This window comes from Danio rerio, chromosome 14 (genome assembly GCF_052040795.2).
Source record: "Danio rerio strain M-AB ecotype USA chromosome 14, GRCz13ab, whole genome shotgun sequence".
Lineage (NCBI taxonomy): Eukaryota > Metazoa > Chordata > Actinopteri > Cypriniformes > Danionidae > Danio > Danio rerio.
This window is the reverse complement of record NC_141034.1, coordinates 5,114,174-5,135,759: the sequence shown is the minus strand read 5'-3', so window position 1 is coordinate 5,135,759 and position 21,586 is coordinate 5,114,174. Positions and strand designations below refer to the sequence as shown.

At 37.7% G+C, this 21,586-nt stretch overlaps 2 protein-coding genes and 1 long non-coding RNA gene across 4 annotated transcripts in view; 2 read left to right on the top strand and 1 right to left on the bottom strand.

Annotated features, from left to right (window-relative positions):
- Positions 1 to 21,586, top strand: part of guf1 (GTP binding elongation factor GUF1) — a 365,170-nt gene that overhangs the window by 98,619 nt on the left and 244,965 nt on the right. The window lies entirely within an intron of this gene.
- Positions 1 to 21,586, top strand: part of gabra2b (gamma-aminobutyric acid type A receptor subunit alpha2b) — a 164,591-nt gene that overhangs the window by 36,462 nt on the left and 106,543 nt on the right. For both annotated transcript variants that reach the window (XR_015507068.1, XM_087281138.1), the window contains exon 4: positions 3,568 to 3,635. Coding sequence is in view for 1 of the 2 variants with exons in the window: in XM_087281138.1 (XP_087137264.1) it covers positions 3,568 to 3,635 (68 nt within the window). In the remaining variant the exon portion in view is untranslated. The remainder of the gene's footprint in view (positions 1 to 3,567; positions 3,636 to 21,586) is intronic.
- LOC141377472 (uncharacterized) lies at positions 13,543 to 20,483 on the bottom strand. Its single transcript, XR_015506953.1, has 3 exons — positions 18,497 to 20,483; positions 16,650 to 17,543; positions 13,543 to 16,050 (listed from the first exon to the last, which is right to left on the bottom strand). It is a non-coding gene; the product is annotated as an uncharacterized LOC141377472 (long non-coding RNA).

The following is a 21,586-nucleotide window of genomic DNA, read 5'->3' as shown; positions in this document are numbered from 1 at the left end:
CAGTCAGTCTACGTATCTGCATGCGGCACTACGCGGCCTTTTCAAGGCTATCGCCCACCGTACGTGGGCTAGTTTATGAAGATTACTATGATAAAGGCAATCAAATCAAATCAAATCAAATCACTTTTATTGTCACATCAGCAGCAGCACGTGTGCTATGATGAGTGAAAAGCTTAGGTGCTGGCTCCAGACAGTACAAAATACAGATCACAGATACAACGACAGTGCGAAATACAACAGCATACTCCCGAAAAAAAAAAAACGATATGTGCAATGACAAGGATGACTATGCAGCTGTGACAGAGGAAGTCGGCTAATTTAACATGACTGATGCTGTCCTGTTTACACGGTAATATGACACCTTTTGCTTGTTCGGATCACAGGTAGACAAGAGAGACACATTCCAGTTCAAAAACAGGCCGCTTAAATGCTTAAGCCTTTTGTCCACTTCTGATCATACTGCAGGGCTTACTCTGGTCTTTCAATCTAATACCGCGAAAAATAATGGTTTTTTTCTGTCAAGATTTGTACATTTAGTACTAAAACAATCAAATACTTTATAAAAAAATGAATGCATTGTGGTTTATTTCCTTTATTTCTAATGAGTTCATATTTCCAAATACAGAATGTATGCTGTTTAACAGTTTTTATTGATTTTTATTGACTGTATAGTTACACCTTTAGACCTATTTTTTAACAAATATTTTACAACAACAAATATAAGTATACTGGGCAATTTATGAATAAAAATATAATTATTCCAGCATATGTTTTACACAGCGGTTACCATTCTATCTGCAACCCAGTACTAGGAAACACCCATCACACACACACTTACACTACTGCCAGTTTAGACGATTTATTAATCACCTATAGCGCTTGTCTTTGGACTGTGATTGAAACAGGTACTTTTTACTTTTTTTACTTTAGTACATTTTTGAGGCTGTACTTCTTTACTTTTATCTAAGTATAAAAGTGTTATCAGTACTTCTACTTTTAGAAAGGAGGAGAAAAATGAATATATTGCAGCAAGAGCGCAAAGATTTGATTACTAGCCAACTTAACACGGGGCCAATAAACACGAGCACATTCACCCCCTGCCTAATGCACGCTTTCATCTCAAAAGGACTCGGGAGAGAAAGAGATGCTCTTTCTGCTGTCACATTGTAAGAAAAATAAATAAATAAATAAATAATTCTTATGTATTTTTTTGTCTAGGACAGTGTGTGTGTTTTTTTCAGCTCTATCTTATGTGCAATTGTGCAATGTTAACAATTTTTTTTGTAAATGACAGTATTAAACTGTAATATGAATTGTATTTTACTGTAGGACAGTTATGCGGTATGTTGCTGTATTTTAAAGTTTTGAAAATTACTGTATATTTTACAGTAAAGATATATAGCTAGATAAATGATGCTGTGTATGTTTGCTGTAATTGATTTACGGTAAGTTACTGTTGAACTGCTGCCAATAAGTTACTGACTCGGGAGAGAAAGCATTTCTTGCCTAGGACTGTATTTTTTTCAGCCCGATCTCACGTGAAAATGTAAGCTGTTGATGATTTATTTGTAAATTACACAGTATTTAACTGTACTAAGATCTGTATTTAACAATAGGACAGTTATATGGTATGTTACTGTATGTTAAAGTTGCATTGTGAAAATTTCTGTATATGTTACAGTAAAGTTATACAAAACTGTAAATACATATGCACCAAGGTAAATGGTGCTGTAAATGTAAATACAGTATTCTTGCTGTAATTGATTTACAGTAAGTTACTGGTGAACTGCTGCTAGTAAGTTACTGACTCGGGAAAGAAAAAATGCTCTTTCTGCTGTCAAATTAAAAAAAAAAATTATAATGTATTTCTTGTCTAGGACAGTGTGTGATTTGTTTTTCCCAGTCCTATCTCATCTGGAAATGCACCCTGTTAAAGGTTTTTGTTATTGGCACAGTATTTAACTGAAATAAGAACTGTATTTTACTATAGGACAGTTATGCGGTATGTTACTGTATTTTAAAGTTGTGAAGTTGTGAAAATTACTGTAAATTTTACAGTAAAGATGTATAGCAAGATAAATGGTGCTGTGTGTAATTTAAATACAGTATTTTTTGCTGTAATTGATTTACAGTAAGTTTCTGGTGGACTTCTGCCAATAAGTTACTGACTCTGGGGAGAAAGTATTTCTTGTCTAGGACAGTTTTTTTCAGCCTGGTCTCATGTGAAAATGTAAGCTGTTGATGTTTTTTTTTTTTTTTTTTTTAATTACACAGTATTTAGCTGTATTAGGATCTGTATTTTACTATAGGACAGTTATGCGGTATGTTACTGTATTTTAAAGTTGCATTGTGAAAATTTCTGTATATGTTACAGTAAAGATATACAAAACCGTAAATACATATGCACCAAGATAAATGGTGCTGTAAATGTAAACACAGTATTCTTGCTGTAATTTTTTTACAGTAAGTTACTGGTGAACAGGTTGAAGTTACTGACTCGGGAAAGAAAAGATGCTTTTAAAAAAGTAATGTATTTCTTGTTTATGATTGTGTGTGTGTGTTTGTGTGTGTGTGTGTGTGTGTGTTTGTGTGTGTGTGTGTGTGTGTATGTGTGTGTGTTTTGTTTTTCCCGCTCCTATCTCATGTGGAAATGTACCATGTTAAAGGTTTTTATTATTGGCACAGTATTTAACTGTAATATGAACTGTATTTTACTGCAGGACAGTTATGTGGTATGTTACTGTATTTTAAAGTTGTGAAGATTACTGTATATTTTACTGTAAAGATAAACAGCAAGATAAATGTGCTGTATGTAATGTATATACAGTATTTTAGCTGTAATCGATTTACAGCAAGTTACCGGTAAACTGCTGCCAATAATTTACTGACTGAAGAAAAAGATGCTCTTTCTGCTGTCAAATTGTAAAAAAAAAAATAAAATTGTAATGTGTTTCTTGTATAGGACAGTTTAGGATAGTATGTTACTGTATTTTAAAGTTTTAAAGTTGTGAAAATGACTGTATGTTACAGTAAAGATATACAAAACTGCAAATACAAATACAACATGATAAATGGTTCAGTGAATGTAAATACAGTATGTTTGCTGTAATTGATTTACAGTAATTTACTGGTGGACTGCTGCCTGTAAGTTGCTGTAGATTCTATAGGAAATATTTAACAGTCTGACTGTTTTACATTTTGTCAGAAAAGTGGATAATTCGATTTCATTTGTTTAAAAAACTATGATTTTCAAAAGGAGTCATGTCCCCAAAACCCCACCCCTAACTCTACTTCCTATTGAGGGATGAGCAAATTATGCTAAAATATTCATATGAGATCATTAGGCTTGGCTATCAAGAATTGGTTCCATTTTAGAACCGTTTCCGGGTACTTGATAAGATGCGTGCGTCTATCGTTTGTCATATTCCATCTTGATAATCTTTCCTAAACCAAAAGTTACAGATTGTCATGAGCTTGATTTTGTATTATTATTTTATTAAAGGTGCCTCTTTGAAGGCATTGTTGCACTCTGCTAAAATAACAATGGTCATTTTGCTGTTTTCACAGACCGAGTTACCACAGTGAAGACCGACATCTACGTCACCAGTTTCGGCCCTGTTTCAGACACTGATATGGTAAGCTGAATTCCTTTTCTATGGATTTATTTGTCACAGACGGACTGAAAGCATCACTTCGCAGTCATTCTCATTTGCATCATGGCTCAACACTTTCACAGCTTTTTCGAGCCAAGAACCACCTACCCAGACAAGAAGAGACAACAGCAGACTGTTTACCTGCAGAAGGGATCTTGTTAATCTGAAATATTTACAATACAAGATTGTCTACAGTACAAGAATGAGTAACTTTGTCTTTGAAGCTCAGTAGGGATGCATTAGTTTGATCACAAATACAGAAAAAACAACATTTTCTTTTTAATTATGTCATTTTCTATTGTAGTTTATGGTACAATGTAATTTATTGCTCCAATTTCCAGCAGTATTGGTACAGTGTCCACTTACAGTAGCAGCACTATGCTTTTTAATAGGAAAGGTTTCAATTTTTGTTAAAGTGTTATGAGCCATGATTCAGGAAATTAATCAGCCATTATTTGAAGCAAGGAAGTTCATAAATTCAACTGAAGCATGAAGCAATGCTAATAACACAGACTGAACATGACTGATTTAAAAAGACATATTTAAGAAAGTACAGATAAATTAATAAAGAAGGCAAAGTATAAATAAAAATAAAGCACAATAAATAAATTAATTAATATAAAATAATACAATAATATATATATATATATATATATATATATATATATATATATATATATATATATATATATATATATATACATACACACACACACACACATATATATATATATATATATATATATATATATATATATATATATATATATATATATAAACACACTCATCATTTTTGTATTATTTATATTTATTTATTTTATTTATTTATTTATTATTCTTTATATATATATATATATATATATACACACACACACACACACACACACATATATATATATAAACACACTCATCATTTTTGTATTATTTATATTTACTTATTTTATTTATTTATTTATTATTCTTTATATATATATATATATATATATATATATATATATATATATATATAACGAGAGAGAGAGAGAGAGAGAGAGAGAGAGCAATATCTCATGAGTAGCAGTGTGATGTGGCTGTATATCATCACTGGTGGGACACTAAGGCATTCGTTCTGTGGCCTCATGACAGCGCATTCCTTTCACCAGTGTTAATGTACAGCCATAATCGCAAGTCTTGTGTTATTGCGTTTGTATAACAGTTCGACGGCATAATCGTTTTTATAAAAAAGAAAATCAAAGACGGAGAGTCTCAAAACCCTTTTGTATGAGGAACTACTTTCTTCCACCATTAATTCACATCTACAGCTGACGTCAGATCACTTTAGAGCTAGTATTTGAATGATTCTCTAGCGTAATGTCTAAAGTGATGACAAAACTGATTTTGCTCACATTTCAAGATTATAAGGTTAAACGGCATGAAATGCCATCAGTCTACAGAAATTTTCTAGTATTTCTCTGTTGCGATCGGGATATGGCCGTTAATGCGCTGTCTCTAAGAAATTATAAATATTTAAAATAGCCTTATAAATAAACTGCATAGTTGCAATCCAAATAACTACATTCTCTACTAAAAAAAGCCTCAAAAGTACATTATGTTGTCCAACAGCTGCAATATTAGGTTCCTATGCTTGTGTATATATGTATATACACATTATATATATTTGTATATATAATTTAGTATGCATGCATGTGTGTTTGATTTTTTTATTAGTGCTGGGCTAAGATAAATTATGATTAATTGCATCCAATGTGTGTGTATATGTGTATTATATATTTATTATGTATACGTGAGAAATTAATAAATTAATAAATTAATAAATTAACATTTTCTCAAATATATGTGTGTACATGTGCATATTTATATGTACATAATATAGTATACACAATTATATTATGTGAAAAATAACTTTTATTTTTTTATTTTATTTTAACTATAGAATAATTGTGATCATTTTTGCCCAGCACTAGATTAATTTAATTTAATTTAATTTAATTTAATTTAATTTAATTTAATTTAATTTAATTTAATTTAATTTAATTTTATGTTATTTTATTTTATTTTATTTTATTTTATTGTTTTTAATTTCATTTTATTTATTTCTATTATTTTTTTATTTTTTTTTATTTTATTTTGTTTTATTTTAGCTGAGTTCTCCCAGTAAATTTTAAAAGGTCTGTGTAGTATAAACCTCATATCCTAAAAGCTCTTGCCATAAATTAGGATCAATTTGTTATAGTATCAATAATGTAATTTGGGAAAAACGCACTAATGATTGCTAAAAACAATAATTGCAATTGCAATAATTGCAAACCTAAAACTGCAGTTGAGGACTTGAAACATCTTTTAAGCTCAAGTTTTAAATCGGCAATGCAAAGACATGTTACTTGACCTAATGCTCAAATACAAAGACTAGGAAAAATAAAACATTTCCAAGGCTGCAACAACATGCAATTAAAAATCCCATTCATTCTATTACAAAAAACATGTAATAAAGCCATCCTCTCAGACTGAAGCTATTTTTGTATGCGGCGTGCGTCATATAGCAGAAGAGCATGGCCGGGTCATGGGTTTGTTTTCCAGGGAATGCTGTTTGAATGCAAAAAGTCACTTTCCATGAAAGCATCTGCCAAATGCATATATGTGGAGATAAACGGCACAACAGCTGATCGTCTAAGAACAGCCTACAGAAAGACGCCATCTGTACAGGTGTCATATTTGTTTATGTCTGCTGATTCGGATGTATAGAAATCAGAATTATTAGCCCGCCTGAGTGTTGTTTCCCCAAATTGCTGTTTAACAGAGAGATTTTTTTTCAACACATTTCTAAACATAATAGTTTTAACTGTTTTCTAAATGCTTATGCGTGTGTGTGTGTGTGTGTGTGTGTGTGTGTGTGCGTGTGTGCAAGTGCGCGCGTGCGCGCGTGCGTGCGTGCGTGCGTGCGTGCGTGTGCGCGTGTGCGCGTGTGCGCGTGTGCGTGTGTGCGTGTGTGTGTGTGTGTGTGTGTGTATGTGTATGTGTATGTGTGTGCATGTGTATGTATATTAGTGCTGGGCAAAGATTAATCACAATTAATCACATCAAATATTTAGGTGTATTATGTATTTATTATACATAAATGAGAAATACATCAACATTTTCCCAAATATATGTGCATACATTTGTGTTTAAGTACATATAAATATACACAATATACACACATACTGTATACTATGTCCAAAAAAACTTTTATTTTGACTTTTATTTTCATAAAATGGATTAATTGTGATTCATTTTTGCCCAGCACTACTAAATATACATACACACGCACAGACACCCACATACACACACACACGCACACACATAAATGCATAAGCACTTAGCACTTATTTAATTGAATTTAATTTAAGGCGACGTAGGTAGTGCTGTCACCTTAAAGCAAGAAGGTCGCTGGTTCGAGCCTCGACTGGGCGTTTCTGTGTGGAGTTTGCAAGTTCTCCCTGCGATCGTGTGGGTTTCCTTCGGGTGCTCCAGTTTCTCCCACAGTCCAAAGACATGCGGTACAGATGAATTGGGTAGGCTAAATTGTCCGTGTATGAGTGTGAGTGAGTGTGTATGGATGTTTCCATTAAACATGTGCTGGATAAGTTGGTGGTTCATTCCTCTGTGGCAACCTCGGAATAATAAAGGGACTAAGCCAAAAAGAATATGATTTAATTTAATTTAATTTAATTTAATTTAATTTAATTTAATTTAATTTAATTTAATTTATTTATTTATTTATTTATTTATTTATTTATTTATTTATCTATTTTTATTATTTATTTATTTGTATTATTTTTAAAATTATTTTATTTATTTATTTACTTAATTATTTATATATTTAATTGTTTTTAATAGTTATTTTTATGTATTTATAATAATAATAATAATAATAATTATTATTATTATTAATAATATTAATATTGTTAATTTATTTATTTATTTATTTATATTAGGGCAATACAGACATCACAAGTTTTCCAAAAGTTTCGCAAACTAATGATAATATTCCAGAAATCTCGCGTCTCCCGTCTGGTCCTCATATTCTTCGCTAACCCCTCAGCACGGCGCAGACCACGGCGTCCCCTCTCTGCTCTTTAAAATATGTCACGCATCACCCCAGCTTTTCAGATACGTCGCACTCCACCAAAACCCCCACCCACCCATCTACCGCAACTCCTGCAACTCATCTCTGTCTCACCCAGAAATAACTTTTCCCAACTTGGAATGGTAATTTGGCAAGTCATTGTATAACAGTGGTTTGTTCTGTGGACAGTCGAAAACAAATATTGCTTATGAGGGATAATAATATTGACCTTAAAATGCTTTAGAAATTTTTAAAAACTGCTTTAATTTTAGCTGAAATAAAACAAATAAAACTTTCTCTAGAAGAAAAAAAATATTATAGGAAATACTGTGAAAAATTCACTGCTCTGTTAAACATCATTTGGAGAATATTTGAAGAACAAAAAATTCACAGGAGGGCGAATAATTATGACTTCATGTCGACACATCAAACTGTGACAGCTCGGTCTGAATCCATTGAAGAAAGCAATGCTAAGTAAGCAGTGGTCCATGGTGACCCGTATGAGTTTCATACATCCGACGGTAGCGAGGCAAGAAATGAAAGGCTTTGCCACCTGACTGCATCTGTGACACTTTGAATTAGCGGCTGTGACTCTGAAGACTCTGACACATCTCTGTGGATTCTGAGCTTCGCAGTACAGTTTTTGTTTTGTTTTGGGGAGATCAAATGTGACTCATGAAAGCTGCACTGAATGTGAAGCATGTTAGCCTTGATAATGTGTTTTGATTGCACACTAACTGACAAAAGTCTTGTCTAAAAGTCGCCTATCCAAGTTTTAGGAACAACAAACAATAACTTGTCTTCTAGTTGATCATTTGGTATATGAAGTGGCTTATATGAAAGGCAAAGACCTCTAGATTATGCTTATTTTACCTAAATAAAACAGGATCATGCCTTTAATTATTTAATTAAAAAGGGTTCAGGCTGGTGGTGGTGGTGTAATGGTGTGGGGGATATTTTCTTGGCATACTTTGGGCCTGTTAATACCAATTGAGCATTGTGTCAATGCCACAGCGTATCTGAATATTGTTGCTGACCATGTCCATCCCATTATGACCACGTACTCATTTTCTGATGGCTTCCAGCAGGATAACACGCCATGTCATAAAGCATGAATCATCTCAGACTGGTTTCTTGAACATGATAATGAGTTGGCTGTACTCAAATGGCCTCCACAGTCACCAGAACTCAATCCAATAGAGCACCTTTAGGATGTGGTGGAACGGGAGATTCACATCATAGATGTGCAGCCAACAAATCTGCAGCAACTGCGTGATGCTATCATGTTAATCTGGAGAAATATCTCTGAGGAATATTTCCAGTACCTTGTTGAATCGATGCCATGAAGGATTAAGGCAGTTCTGAAGGCAAAAAGGGGTCCAACCCGGTACTAGTCAGGTGTACCTAATAAAATGGCCGGTAGGTGTATAAACATAACATTTGTATAATGACATGGGTTTGACATTTTAATGTAAGTAGTCTATTAATGTAGTTTACAAGGACATGCTGTGTGTCCTTGCAATTTAAAACGCTTCAACTCATACTTAACTCGTTATTTTACTTTTATAATTTGCTGTGTTTCCTGTAAGGAGTGGGTTTAAGTATAAAATACACTTTGCTTACGGAGAGTATGTGTGTGTGTGTGTTTGTGTGTGTGTGTGTGTGTGTGTGTGTGTGTGTGTGTGTGTGTGTGTGTGTCCATGTGTCCACTCATCAGAGTCTCAGTGTGAGCGTCTCAGCCCTGATCTCCTGTGTCTTTGAGATTAGACCCAGATGCTGCACCTTCTGCTCCTCCAACCCAACAAAACAAATCTACTGTGCCTTCTGCTCATCCATCTCTTTTCTTCTTCTTCTTCCTTGTCTTTTTCTTCTTCTTCACTTTTGTGTTCGTCTTATTCTTTTTGATTGTTTTTGTCTTAATCATCTTCATCCTCTGTCTTTTTTCCTCTTCGTCTTCAATTTTTTCTTCATCATCTTTTTTTCTTCTTTTCATCCCTAATCTTAATCTTCTTCCTCTTCTTTTGTGTTCTTTTTCTTCTCATCTTCATCTTCATCTTCTACACTTTCTTTGTCTTTTTCTTCATCATTTTCTTCTTTGTCTTCTTTTCTTCATCATCTTCATCTTCTTTGCTTTCTTCTTTGTCTTCTTTTCTTCATCATCTTCATCTTTGCTTTCTTCTTTGTCTTCTTTTCTTCATCATCTTCATCTTCTTTGCTTTCTTCTTTGTCTTCTTTTCTTCATCATCTTCATCTTCTTTGCTTTCTTCTTTGTCTTCTTTTCTTCATCATCTTCATCTTCTTTGCTTTCTTCTTTGTTGTCTTTTTCATTTTGGTCATCTTCATATTCTTCATTTTCGTTTTTGTCTTTTTCTTTGTCGTCTTTTTCTTCATCATCAAGTTCTTTGTCTTCTATATCTTCTTCATCTTTTTCTTCATCATCATCATCTTCTTTGTTCTCTTCATCTTCTTTATCATCTTTGTCTTTTCTTCATCTTCGTCTTCTTTTTTGTGTCGATTTTCTTTGTCTTTTTCTTCCTCATCATCCTTATCTTATTTGTTTTCTTCATCTTCTTCTTTGCCGTCTTTTTCTTCTTCTTTTTCATCGACTTCCTTTTTCTTCTTCTTTTGCCTACTTCATCTTCATCTTTTCTCTTTCAACGTTCTTTTTCTTCTCTTCATCTTCTTCGTTGTCATCTTCTTCATCATCTTCATCTATTTCTTCTTCATCTTCTTTGTCTTCATCTTTTGTTTTTCTTTTTCTTCATTATCCTTTTGTTCTTCACTTTTTTTCTTTTTTGTTGTCTTTTTCTTCTTTGTCATCTTCTTCTTTGTCTTCATCCCTTTCTTCATCATTTTCTTTATCTTTATCTTCATCTTCTTCTTTTCAGTCTCATTTTTTCTTTGTCTTTTTCTTCTTCATCATCCTCTTCTTATTTGTCTTCTTCGTCTTCATCTTCTTCATCTTCGTTGTCATCTTTTCCTTCTTCATCTTCTTCTTTTGCCTTCTTCATTTTAATCTTCATCATCTTAATCTTTTCTCTCTCAGCGTTCTTTTTTTCTCTTCATTTTCTTCTTCATTTTCTTCTTCGTTGTCATCTTCTTCGTCATCTTCATCTATTTCTTCTTCATCTTCATCTTTTCTCTTCATTTTTTTCTTCATCATCTTCATCTACTTCCTCTTCTTCTTCATCATCTTCATCTTCTTCATCTCCTTCTTCGATATCGAGTCAATACCATCACCAACTGCTCTTCTGCTAAAATCGTTTTGTTTGGCAGTGTATATGGAAGCGCATCAAGCGTGGCGTTATCCATTGTGACGTCTTTGCCTCTCACGTTAGCATGCTGACCCCGTCTCGCAGGAGCGAGAGCAGTTCATAGAGGCACGTCGAAGTCTTTGATATATATATTTTTTTCATTTTCAAAGACAAATTGTTCCATTTCTTTGCCTCTCCACGTTCCCCAGAGCTTATCATCCTCCTCTGCTCCACCATCCCTTTCGCTTTTTTCTCTTTCGAGTGCCCTGACAGTTGACGGCCATTTTTTTTTCTCTCCGTCTCTCTCCCTTTGAAATAGATTCCCTCTCAGTGTACTATAGCAGATAGTCCTTTCTCATTCAGCACGTAAATCTTTGCACTATCAATTATTTAAAAGCAGCCATTCTGCCTCACTGAATCAGAGCTGTTCTCCTTATTATGCTTTCATTGTGAATTCAACATGCAAATACACCTTTCAGCGTCAGTGTCAGCTCTGTTTCTATACCTGGTGATCTTCTTAGTGCCTGCTCACACTATGCCATCCGTACCGTGCCCAGGCCCGTTTCCCGGATCGTTTGAGAAGTGTGAGTGCGCTGAATCGGGCTCAAGCACGGTTCACTTGGCCGGCCCTGGCCCGGTTGGAAGAGGTGTGCCTGAGCCCGGTTCACTTGGGCTTTGGCGCGGTACGCTTGTGTGTGAGTGCAAAACGCGCCAAAGCCCGAAACTGAAAGCGAGACGTGACTTTTAAGGGACTGTTTCATATGGATTTATTAATAATTCTTACTGTTCAGTGAACGCAAACTGCCGAAGTTTATTAAAGACGCAAACCCCTCACTGCACGACAGCTGCGCTCCTTCAGCAGACCTCCTCCTTCCTGCAGCACGAGAGCTTTATGATTGTTTATGAGCGCCAAAAGTGGCGGATCTGTTCGGCGAAATATCTGACTGCGTGTCCTCGCATCCCTAAGGACTGTTTGGCAAAATATTTGACGGCATATCAAACAACTAAAACGATATAACTAGAGAAATCTCCACTGTGCTGCTGAGTGAGAGAGCGCTTCTCACTGAACAGCGCAGCAGCGATGACGTAAGCGTGCCGAAGCCCGTTTGTGGTGTGAGCGCGGGCCGTCGGGGGAGACGGGAGGGGGGACAAGCGTGCTTTGGCCCGGTTCAAGGCAACTGTACCTAGTGTGAGTACGGCCTAAGGCACCAGCAATGTCCCACAAAAGCCAATTTCAAAATCTGAGCAAAAGTTCTGAGGGGAAAAAAAGATCATCCAAAATGACAATCAGGAGTGATTCTGAATACACTATGTGAGGTTTATTTATGAACTAATTTCGAGAGGATCACATGCTTATGATTGCTTGCGGCTGGTCCCGCATTATTCAATTTATGATTCACCAATCAGACGATTCCTAAGGCACTATAAATACCCTTAGTTCCATATAACAGCCATCTTCATTTTAAAGAATCCCCCCTTCAACCCCTACCCCTCCTCCTTTCCTAGATGGGTGGCACGGTGGCCCAGTGGTTAGCACTGTTGCCTCACAGCAAGAACGTCCCTGGTTCTAGTCCTTAGCAAGCCAGCCGACATTTCTGTGCAGAGTTTACTCGTTCTCCCCGTGCTCACCTGGGTTTCCCCCGGGTTTCCTCCCATCATCCAAAAACATGTAACTAAAGTTAATTGACTAATCCAAATCGGCACCACAGACATGCTCCTAGTTAGTAGTTATCTCTTAAGAGCAATCACTATCTGTTCATTAGCTACTACAGCAGAAGAGTTCTCGAGATCTACCTGAACTCAATCTCCCCTCTCACCTTGCAAACAGGAGGGAGCCCCGGGCTCGAGGACCTTATGAGCTCAGGGCTCTCTCCCAGGACAGCATACCAAACAAGCTTTATAATCAATCATTAGCTAAGTGTGAACTCTTGAATAGTCAAAAATATGGTGTTAGTAAGCCACAGTCCAAGAAATGCTGGGTTATTCATTCACTTTCTTTTTAGCTTAGTCCCTTTATTAATCTAGGGTTGCCACAGCGGAATGAACCACCAACTTATCCAGCATATGTTTTACGCAGTGGATGCCCTTCCAGCTGGAGTTTGCATGTAGGTAGTGCATTAGGTAGTGCTGTCGCCTCACAGCTAGAAGGTCGCTGGGTCGCTGGTTCGAACCTCGGCTCAGTTGGCGTTTCTGTGTGGAGTTTGCATGTTCTCCCTGCCTTCGCGTGGGTTTCCTCCGGGTGCTCCGGTTTTCCCCACAGTCCAAAGACATGTGGTACAGGTGAATTGGGTTGGCTAAATTGTCCGTAGATTATGAGTGTGTGTGTGGATGTTTCCCAGAGATGGGTTGCGGCTGGAAGGGCGTCCGCTGCGTAAAAACTTGCTGGATAAGTTGGTGGTTCATTCCGCTGTGGCGACCCCGGATTAATAAAGGGACTAAGCCGACAAGAAAATGAATGAATGATATAAATTGTACCCAGCTTAAATGTAAAATTAAAGTTACGAGAGGTAGATGGAGAGACACAGGGGGAGAGAGAGAGAGAGAGACAAAGAGATCAGGCCCAGAAGTTAGCCTTATTGCAGTAGAGTCAGAGAAGATAGACTCCAGAGGAGGAGAGGAGCAGAGCAGGAAAAGACAGGCCAGGAAAGACGAAGGCAAGAAAAGAGACAGAGCCAGAGTTTACCATCTATTTTGTATCTTTCTTGACCATGTGACTAAAGCCCAAATGCTGAGACATTCAAACTGACCAATCAACATATGACCACATCATAAAACCCCCAAAGTCCACACAACAGGCCCTGATCTTATCAGTATCTGTCTTTGTAGTCAGGCCCCGTTTACACTAGTGCGTTTTAGTTTTAAAACGGCGTTGAACACTCGCGTTTTACCCAGCGTTTCTAAACAGCTCTCCGTCCACACCAAAACGCTGAAAACGCACATCACGTGACCACACACACACTCTCGGGCAAGCGCTCCAGCATTTCTACCCAGATGAGAGCTCTGCTTGTCGGACTGCTCATCAAGCATCTCCCGCTGGATCTAATCTCACTATATTTGCTAAACGTGATATTTCATTCATGTTGCTGTCTTTATCTAACGACATAGGCCAATTCCCTGACTTTGGTCATTGGAATCTATTAAGTTACTTGTTCACGGGTAACATGTTTTGGTTAAGCGCAAAGATAAGTTAATGATTAATCCAGGTACATTGACTGATCGCTTGCCTTTTTTTCCTACAATATATAGTATAAACTTATTGTATGTTATACTTTTATAATTATCGATTATTAAAACTGATATTCAGCAAAAGAGAGGGTGCGTTTCGTATTTTCACTGACATTGAAAGGAGGCAGTTGTTATAGGCTCCGTTTTGTTATAAATATCCACACAGTGAAGATGACGCTCATATATGCAGCACAACGCCTCAACATTTCTGCTGTCTGTTAAGTTAATATTAAAAAGAAAATAGGCAGTTCCTTAAATCATGTTTACATTTTATTGTTGAGAAAGTGAAACAACGTAGCCAAGGTGATGTGAATGAAGTTATAAAGTATACTGTTCCCTTTGAAGATTTACCCGTGTCCTCGTTATGTTTTCCATATCAAACTGAGAAGGGGGAGACTGCAGCCTTGATCAAACTTGCGAAGTCTTAACTTACAAGAATGCGAGACTGAACTGTGTGTGGGCTACTTAATATTGAGGAAAAGCCCCAATCAGATAGGCGAACGTTTGCAGCCCCGCCTCCGTTTTCAGATGTCTCCGTCTTTCCCCATCCACACTGAGACGGAGCAGCAGCGTTTTAGAATGAAAACGGCCTCTCCAGCATTTTCAAAAAGCTCCGTTTTCGGCGCTCGAGAACTCCGGCGTAGTGTGGACGGATGGCGTAACCGTAGCAAAACTTATGCGTTTTCAAACTAAAACGCACTAGTGTAAACGGGGCCTCAGTATGGACCTTCTTGAGTCAAAAAGACATGTTCTGTCATATAAACAAATGCATATGATAATTTAGCCTCTTACACTGAGTAGAGTAGCGGCTGCATGCATATAGATGATCACCATAGTCAATTATAGACAAAAATGTACTAACAGCACTAGCAGCAAACGTCAGTTTTTTGAGTTTAGCATGATTCAAAACGTATAACAGTTTGACTCCTTAGCTTGTACATAGCTGTCTATAATAATTGCTTATTGTTTTTAGCGATTTAGTCAGAGGTCACACTGCTAGCGCAGGAGCTGTTAGTAGAATCCTGTGGATTTAGTTTTCTGCATGAAAGGCCTGTCTCTCTGTCTCGATGCCCTGTGGCTATGCTAACCCTCATCATTAGCGATGACCCGGTTGGGAAGCGTGCGACATTCAGGTAAACAGCTGAAAGAAGAGGCTCATGGGTAATGAGCTGAAGAGGTCGTGTAGGTGTGGTTGCCTAGCGTTAGCATGTATGCAGTTAGGTTGACATCGGTTAGAGATGGTTTATTAGAATATGTAAAGCAGTAGCAGGGTAAATTGTCGGTGACACAAATAGCATTCACTGAAGGATTTGGTGTCAAGTAGACCGCCTATTCTCAGAGGACGCTTATAAGGGATAATTTTTGGAGGGATTTTATAAACTGTTAGGAAACATATTTTCCTTTGGGACATTGGTGTTTCTGTGTTTTGGTTTTGTAAGGCATTATCTTGTGCAGAGTGTGAGATTTTGTTGAGAGTTTTTAAACTGTAGAAAAGAGAAATGTGAGATTGAGGTTGTAGTTTGGCTCTCTTGGTTCTTTTAATTAAGAGTTAATAGGAAAATTATACATTAAGTCCTGGTTTGCATTCATGTTCATTGTGAATGTAACTAACTGAGAATTAGTTTGTGTTACTTATTCAATAATTTCATACTCTTCGTTAAAACCCTTTAATTTAAAATGACAAGGTACAGAGTTGTATGGGGTTGAAACTTTTATTATGAAAACCATACAGAGTAGCCAGGAAGACAAAATGACAGCACCTCATGGCAAGTGAAGTAGAGTTAAGGGCCGTTTCTTAATTCCAAGTAGAGGTCTGCACCCGACCAGATTTCTACGGCGCGGGTATAAATTTCCGAATAAATCACGGGAGCGGTCGGTAACGGGTTTAATTTGGGACGGGAGCGGGCTGTCTAGCAATATCGCTCCCGACTCCCGAGTGAGCACGCGTATGTATGTGTGTAAATGAAATAGCGCGATGCTGTGTTTAGCTTGTTTGTTGCAGTGTGTGTGTGTGTGTGTGTGTGTGTGTATGTGTGTGTGTGTGTGTTTGTGTGCTTGCGCGCGAGCCTGTGTTTGTGTTTGGTGCTTATGAGTGTGTGTTAGAGGGCGCGCGCGCGAATGAGAGAGAAAGCTTTGTCTGTGTGTGTGTGCTTGGTGCTGTGCGTGTGTGTGTTTATATAGACAGCTTGTTATAGGCTGTCTGGTCTGTATAACTGGGTGATTTTCAGTTTTGTTCTCCCCCCGCTCTTTAGCGGGATCGGGCGCGGCGGATAGAAAACGGGGCGGGTCGGGCAGCGGGACATCAAGTGCTTAATATAAGCGGGAGCGGTCAGGTTCCGGCTAAAACCTGGCGGGGGCGGGCAGGAGCGGGATTCAAAATTTAGTCCCGTGCAGATCTCTAATTCCAAGTACGCAGAAAACGGACTTGCATTCTTCTGGAGACCGGTCTCGCCAGGTGTCCTCGGAAGAACGAACTCAGGAGAACGCAAGGGCAGAGAACGCATCCTTTGAGAAATGAGATAATGCATTCTTCCTGATGGTCACATGACCTTCACTTGTTTTTAAATGGTAAATTATTTAAACATTACAGCATTCATACAACAATTTATTGTTTTTCCCCTTTTCAAAATATATACTTTGCACAAAAACATTATAAATATACTCTGCACAACATAAATATAACAGATTTTAATAAGAATTTCAGCAAACAAACACCCTTAATGTGTTTATTCCTTTATTAAGATGTCCGTGGTAATGTTTACTTTTACCGTTTCATTCAGGGAAACTCCTGAGGTAAATAATTCATATCTCTGAACTTTAATAATACATCTAAATAAAATGCTGCGCTTCCCACCTCCAGTCGCAATGACTTCTGGGACTTCCAGAGTGAGTTCAGTACTTAAGTCTGCATCGTTGTGTCCTCGATATCAAGAACACATCTGGGAAGTTTCACGCGTCCTCCGTACTTGCGTTCTTGAGTATTGGAACTGAACTTTGGCTGCTAATGATGACGTTATACGAGAACATGAGGACGCAAGACTGCTGAAGAAAGCATATTGAGAAACAGCCTGTTTCCCTGCTTCAATTATTTTAATTTAATAACTACATTAGACAATACTTGTACTTTTACTACTCTGTATTTAAGTAGTAAACTTTGAAATAAACTACTTGTAATACTTAAGTACAAAAAATGTTGAATACTTTAGCACTTTCACTTAAGTATGGTGCTTAAAGAGCACTTCAACTTCTACTCAAGTCACTTTTTTGAGAGCACTTGTACTTTTACTTAAGTCTGGATCTCTACTACTTTAAAGGGCCATGACACCCCCCACTTTCGGTTAAAGTCTACTTCAGAATTTTTTCAAAAGATGCATGATCAATGAACGTAAGCCAACGAAGCTAGCTCACAAAATGAGACAAACCGTGAGGAGACGCATGAGTTTATAGTTCACAAAGTTAAAATGCAAAGAAATTAACAGTGATTTAATGCCCTGCTACAATTGTTATTCGTAATTTCATATACACATAACCACAATTTATATCATTATAAAGATAAGTGTGTTCATGTAAACCCTAAATGAGGATTCTCCCTCAATCCCCGTATCCAGCAGACTCAGTGCAGCAGGTCTCCTGACCCGTCTATTTTAACTGTTGGCCCTGCTGGTAATCTGGAGGATTAGGCAAACACGGCAGCACGGCGATGTGTCTGAATGTGAACGAACTCCTGATAAAAGACAGCGTCCGCCATTCTCTAATTCTCGTGCTGCTCTCCCGACAAAAATGCTAGCAGCATTCACACAGCTTTGCTGATTGGCCCTGACAAGATCGCGGGGGAAAACATGCAAACAACCCCGTGGATCATGGAAACAAACACATATGAGCCTCATGAACGGCTAAATACTGTGTGCCCGTGGGTCCGTGACGTGTCTCACAGCTTGGGCTTGACTCTGGCAGGTCTGGCAGGTCTCATGAATTAAGCAGCCGGCTCTTCTCATAGGATAAGAAACTCCGCTATTAATAATAATGAGAAACCGACGCGTCATCATTGCACTTGCAGTACTGCGCTACGTCGCCGATTTTGATCCCGCCCCAAAAATCATTTTAAACCCGGAAGCTAAAATTAGCAGACAAAAGCTCAAAATTATCCAGTTTTCCCCACAATTAAAGCTGACAGGTGCTAACATTGTCTTAACTGATGCTCAACACACACAAATCTGTTAATATATATATAAAAAAAAGTTCTCCAAGGTGTCCTGAACCTTTAAACATCTCTGGTTGTTTGTGAATTGTGTTGTTATATAGCAGAAAACATGTGTGACAGTGCATGTACAAAAACTCAAGTTGTTAAAGTTTACTTTACTCTGTTTTAAGGTTTATGAAGATTTATGAAGATATTGTATATGTTTAAGTTTTTATGTTCTTTGTACTCTGTTTTACTTTTGTGTGTATTCAGTTCTCACGGCTTTTCGGGTTGGTTGGTCATATTCATGGCGAACCAGTCAATAAATTGCCAGTCATCAGAAAACCTTTTGTGCTTGTAAAATTACTGGGTGGGTGCTACAGTGAAAAATGTCTGTTGATTTAGCAAGCTGTATTTTTTCATCAATTTACAGTTATAAATTGAATTATTGGACTTTTATCTCTGCTCTGTGGACTTTGATGTTGAAAGTTAACGCAGTGTGCTCCAGACCAAAAAAGAAAAAGATCATTTAGTGTTACCAGCAACAAGTCCAAAATCCAGGGTCTGTCATGGTATTGGGTTGAGTCAGTGCCCTTGCCAAAGGTAACTTGCACTTCTGTGATGGCACCATTAATGCTGAAACGTACATAGTGATTTTGGAGCACAATGCGCTGCTTTTTTTCCCAGGGACGCCCATGCATATTTCAACAAGACAATGCAAAACCACATTCTGCACAGTTTGCATTTACACAGTTTGAACTTTGCATTACAAAAACCTGGCGATGGAGATAGAGGATACAGGTGCTTGACTGGCCTGCCTGCAGTCCTGACCTGTCTCCAATAGGGAATGTGTTGGACATTTTGAAGTGCAAAGAACTTATACTGTTGCCCACTTAAAGACTTGTTTGCAGGAAGAATGGGACAGATGACCCTTGAAAAACTTCACTACTTGGTGTCTTCAGTCCCTAAAGGTCTTTTAAGTGTTGTACAAAGGAATAGCAACATTTAAAAAGTGATGGATGATTTTGGATGGATGATGGAACAATAAAAGTCACGAGGAACGCATTAAATAATGTTTGTTGTATTGTCTGCAGTAAAATACAAGTCAAAGTAAATTTAGAAATCAGTAAGTTTCCCATACTTTCCCAACCTTTTCTGATTTGGGGTTGTGTGTTTATTTCTTACAATCCCTAGATCCTCGCAGTAGTCTTAGGGTAAAGCGGTTTTGTTTGTATTCCTCTTTCGGCTTGGGACCCATGACCTCTGCTGTTCTATCATGGCTCGCTCTCTTTATAATCATTAGTTTCTGTCAGCAGGTGTGTGACAGATATGACTTGTGGGGTAGCACTGGGAATCTTAAGCCAACATCATCTTCGTGCGGGATGTCCAGCTGTGATGGATGAGGGGTAACACGGCTGCTTCTGTATCCTGATAAACCCAGCCTCCGGTGCTGCTTTATCAGGCCTAAACAAAGCCAAGTTGTGCACACACACACACATACACACACAGAGAAGGTCACCATGTCTATTAATGCTGTGTGCCTGTGAGCCATGGAGCAGACGGTATGGAATAGGAGGCCAGGGAGATTGGAGGGCAACAGGGAAAGTGGAGAGAGAGAGAAATGGAGAGAGAGTTATAAGTGGTTATAGAGGCAGTTGTATTTATTCGGCCCCTGTTCTGCCCTGCGGCCCCCGGGGTCTCTGTATACAGCCGAGGTGAGACGAGGACAGATGAGATTCAGCTGAATTGATATCTGCTGTCATACAGTGCTTACTAATGCACACACACCCTTAAGGCTGGAAGTGACTGAAAGAAATACTGGGTCAGTTTTTATAGGGTATTAAAGACTTTTGCAGGCTTGTATTTCTTACTTATTCTGTTTAAAAATAAAACCAAAACAATCAATAATTTAATCTCTTAAAGTGAAAGTTCACCCAGAAATTTTAATTTCCCGTCAGACTTTTGTCTGAATCTGTAGTCTTGGTGATTTATTTATATAATAACAGCAATCGTGATGGGTTTTTTAGATTAAAGAGCCACTATTATGCTTTATAAAATATTAAATTAAAAAATAAAATAAAAATAAAATATTAAAAAATATTTTGGTTTTGGGGGTCTCCAACAACAGGCTGATATGCATGCAAGGTCAGAAAACACTATAAAATGCATTTCATTTTCTTGTCGGATTAGTCCCTTTATTATTTATCCGAGGTCGCCACAGCGGAATGAACCGCCAACTTATCCAGCAAGTTTTTACGCAGCGGATGGCCTTCCAGCCGCAACCCATCTCTGGTAAACATCCACACACACACATTCACACACACACTCATACACTACAGACAATTTAGCCTACCCAGTTCACCTGTACCGCATGTCTTTGGACTGTGGGGGAAACCGGGGCACCCGGACTGTGGAGGAAACCCACGTGAAGGCAGGGAGAACATGCAAACTCCACACAGAAACGCCAAATGAGCCGAGGTTCGCACCAGCGACCCAGCGACTTTCTTGCTGTGAGGCGACTGCACTACCTACTGCGCCACTGCCTTGCCTGCATAATATCCATTTGTTTTTACCTAATTATCCCAGCGATAGAGTGATAGAGCTTGTAAAGAGAAATGGGCAAAAATTCCCAAAGACAGGTGTGCCAAGCCTGTGACATCATATTCAAAAAGACTTGAGGCTGTAATCGCTGCCAAAGGTGCATCAACAAACTATTGAGCAAAGGCTGTGAATACTGATGTACATGTGATGTGTCAGGTTTTTTTATTTTTAATAAATTTGCAACAATTTCAAAAGCTTCTTTTTTCACGTTGTCATTATGGGATAGTGTGTGCAGCATTTTTGAGGAAATAAATGAATTTAATTCAGTTTGGAATAAGGTTTTAACAAACAAATGTGGAAAAAGTGAAGCGCTATCAATACTTTCCGGATGCACTGTACAAGGACGAAATGTACTGGCAACACACCCTTAATGAGTCTGGCTCCAGTCACTGCAGCGTCTGCCGCCTTCTGAGCACTCATAAAACTTCAGGCTGGTGTCGCAGTGCACACAACTCTTGCTCCAGAACACTTTTGTCATTTAAAATGGTTTCTGTTTCACTTCTATTCTTACAATGCTGTCATTTCAAAACCTTTTGACTTTCAGGTCAAAAATTACACTTGAACACAT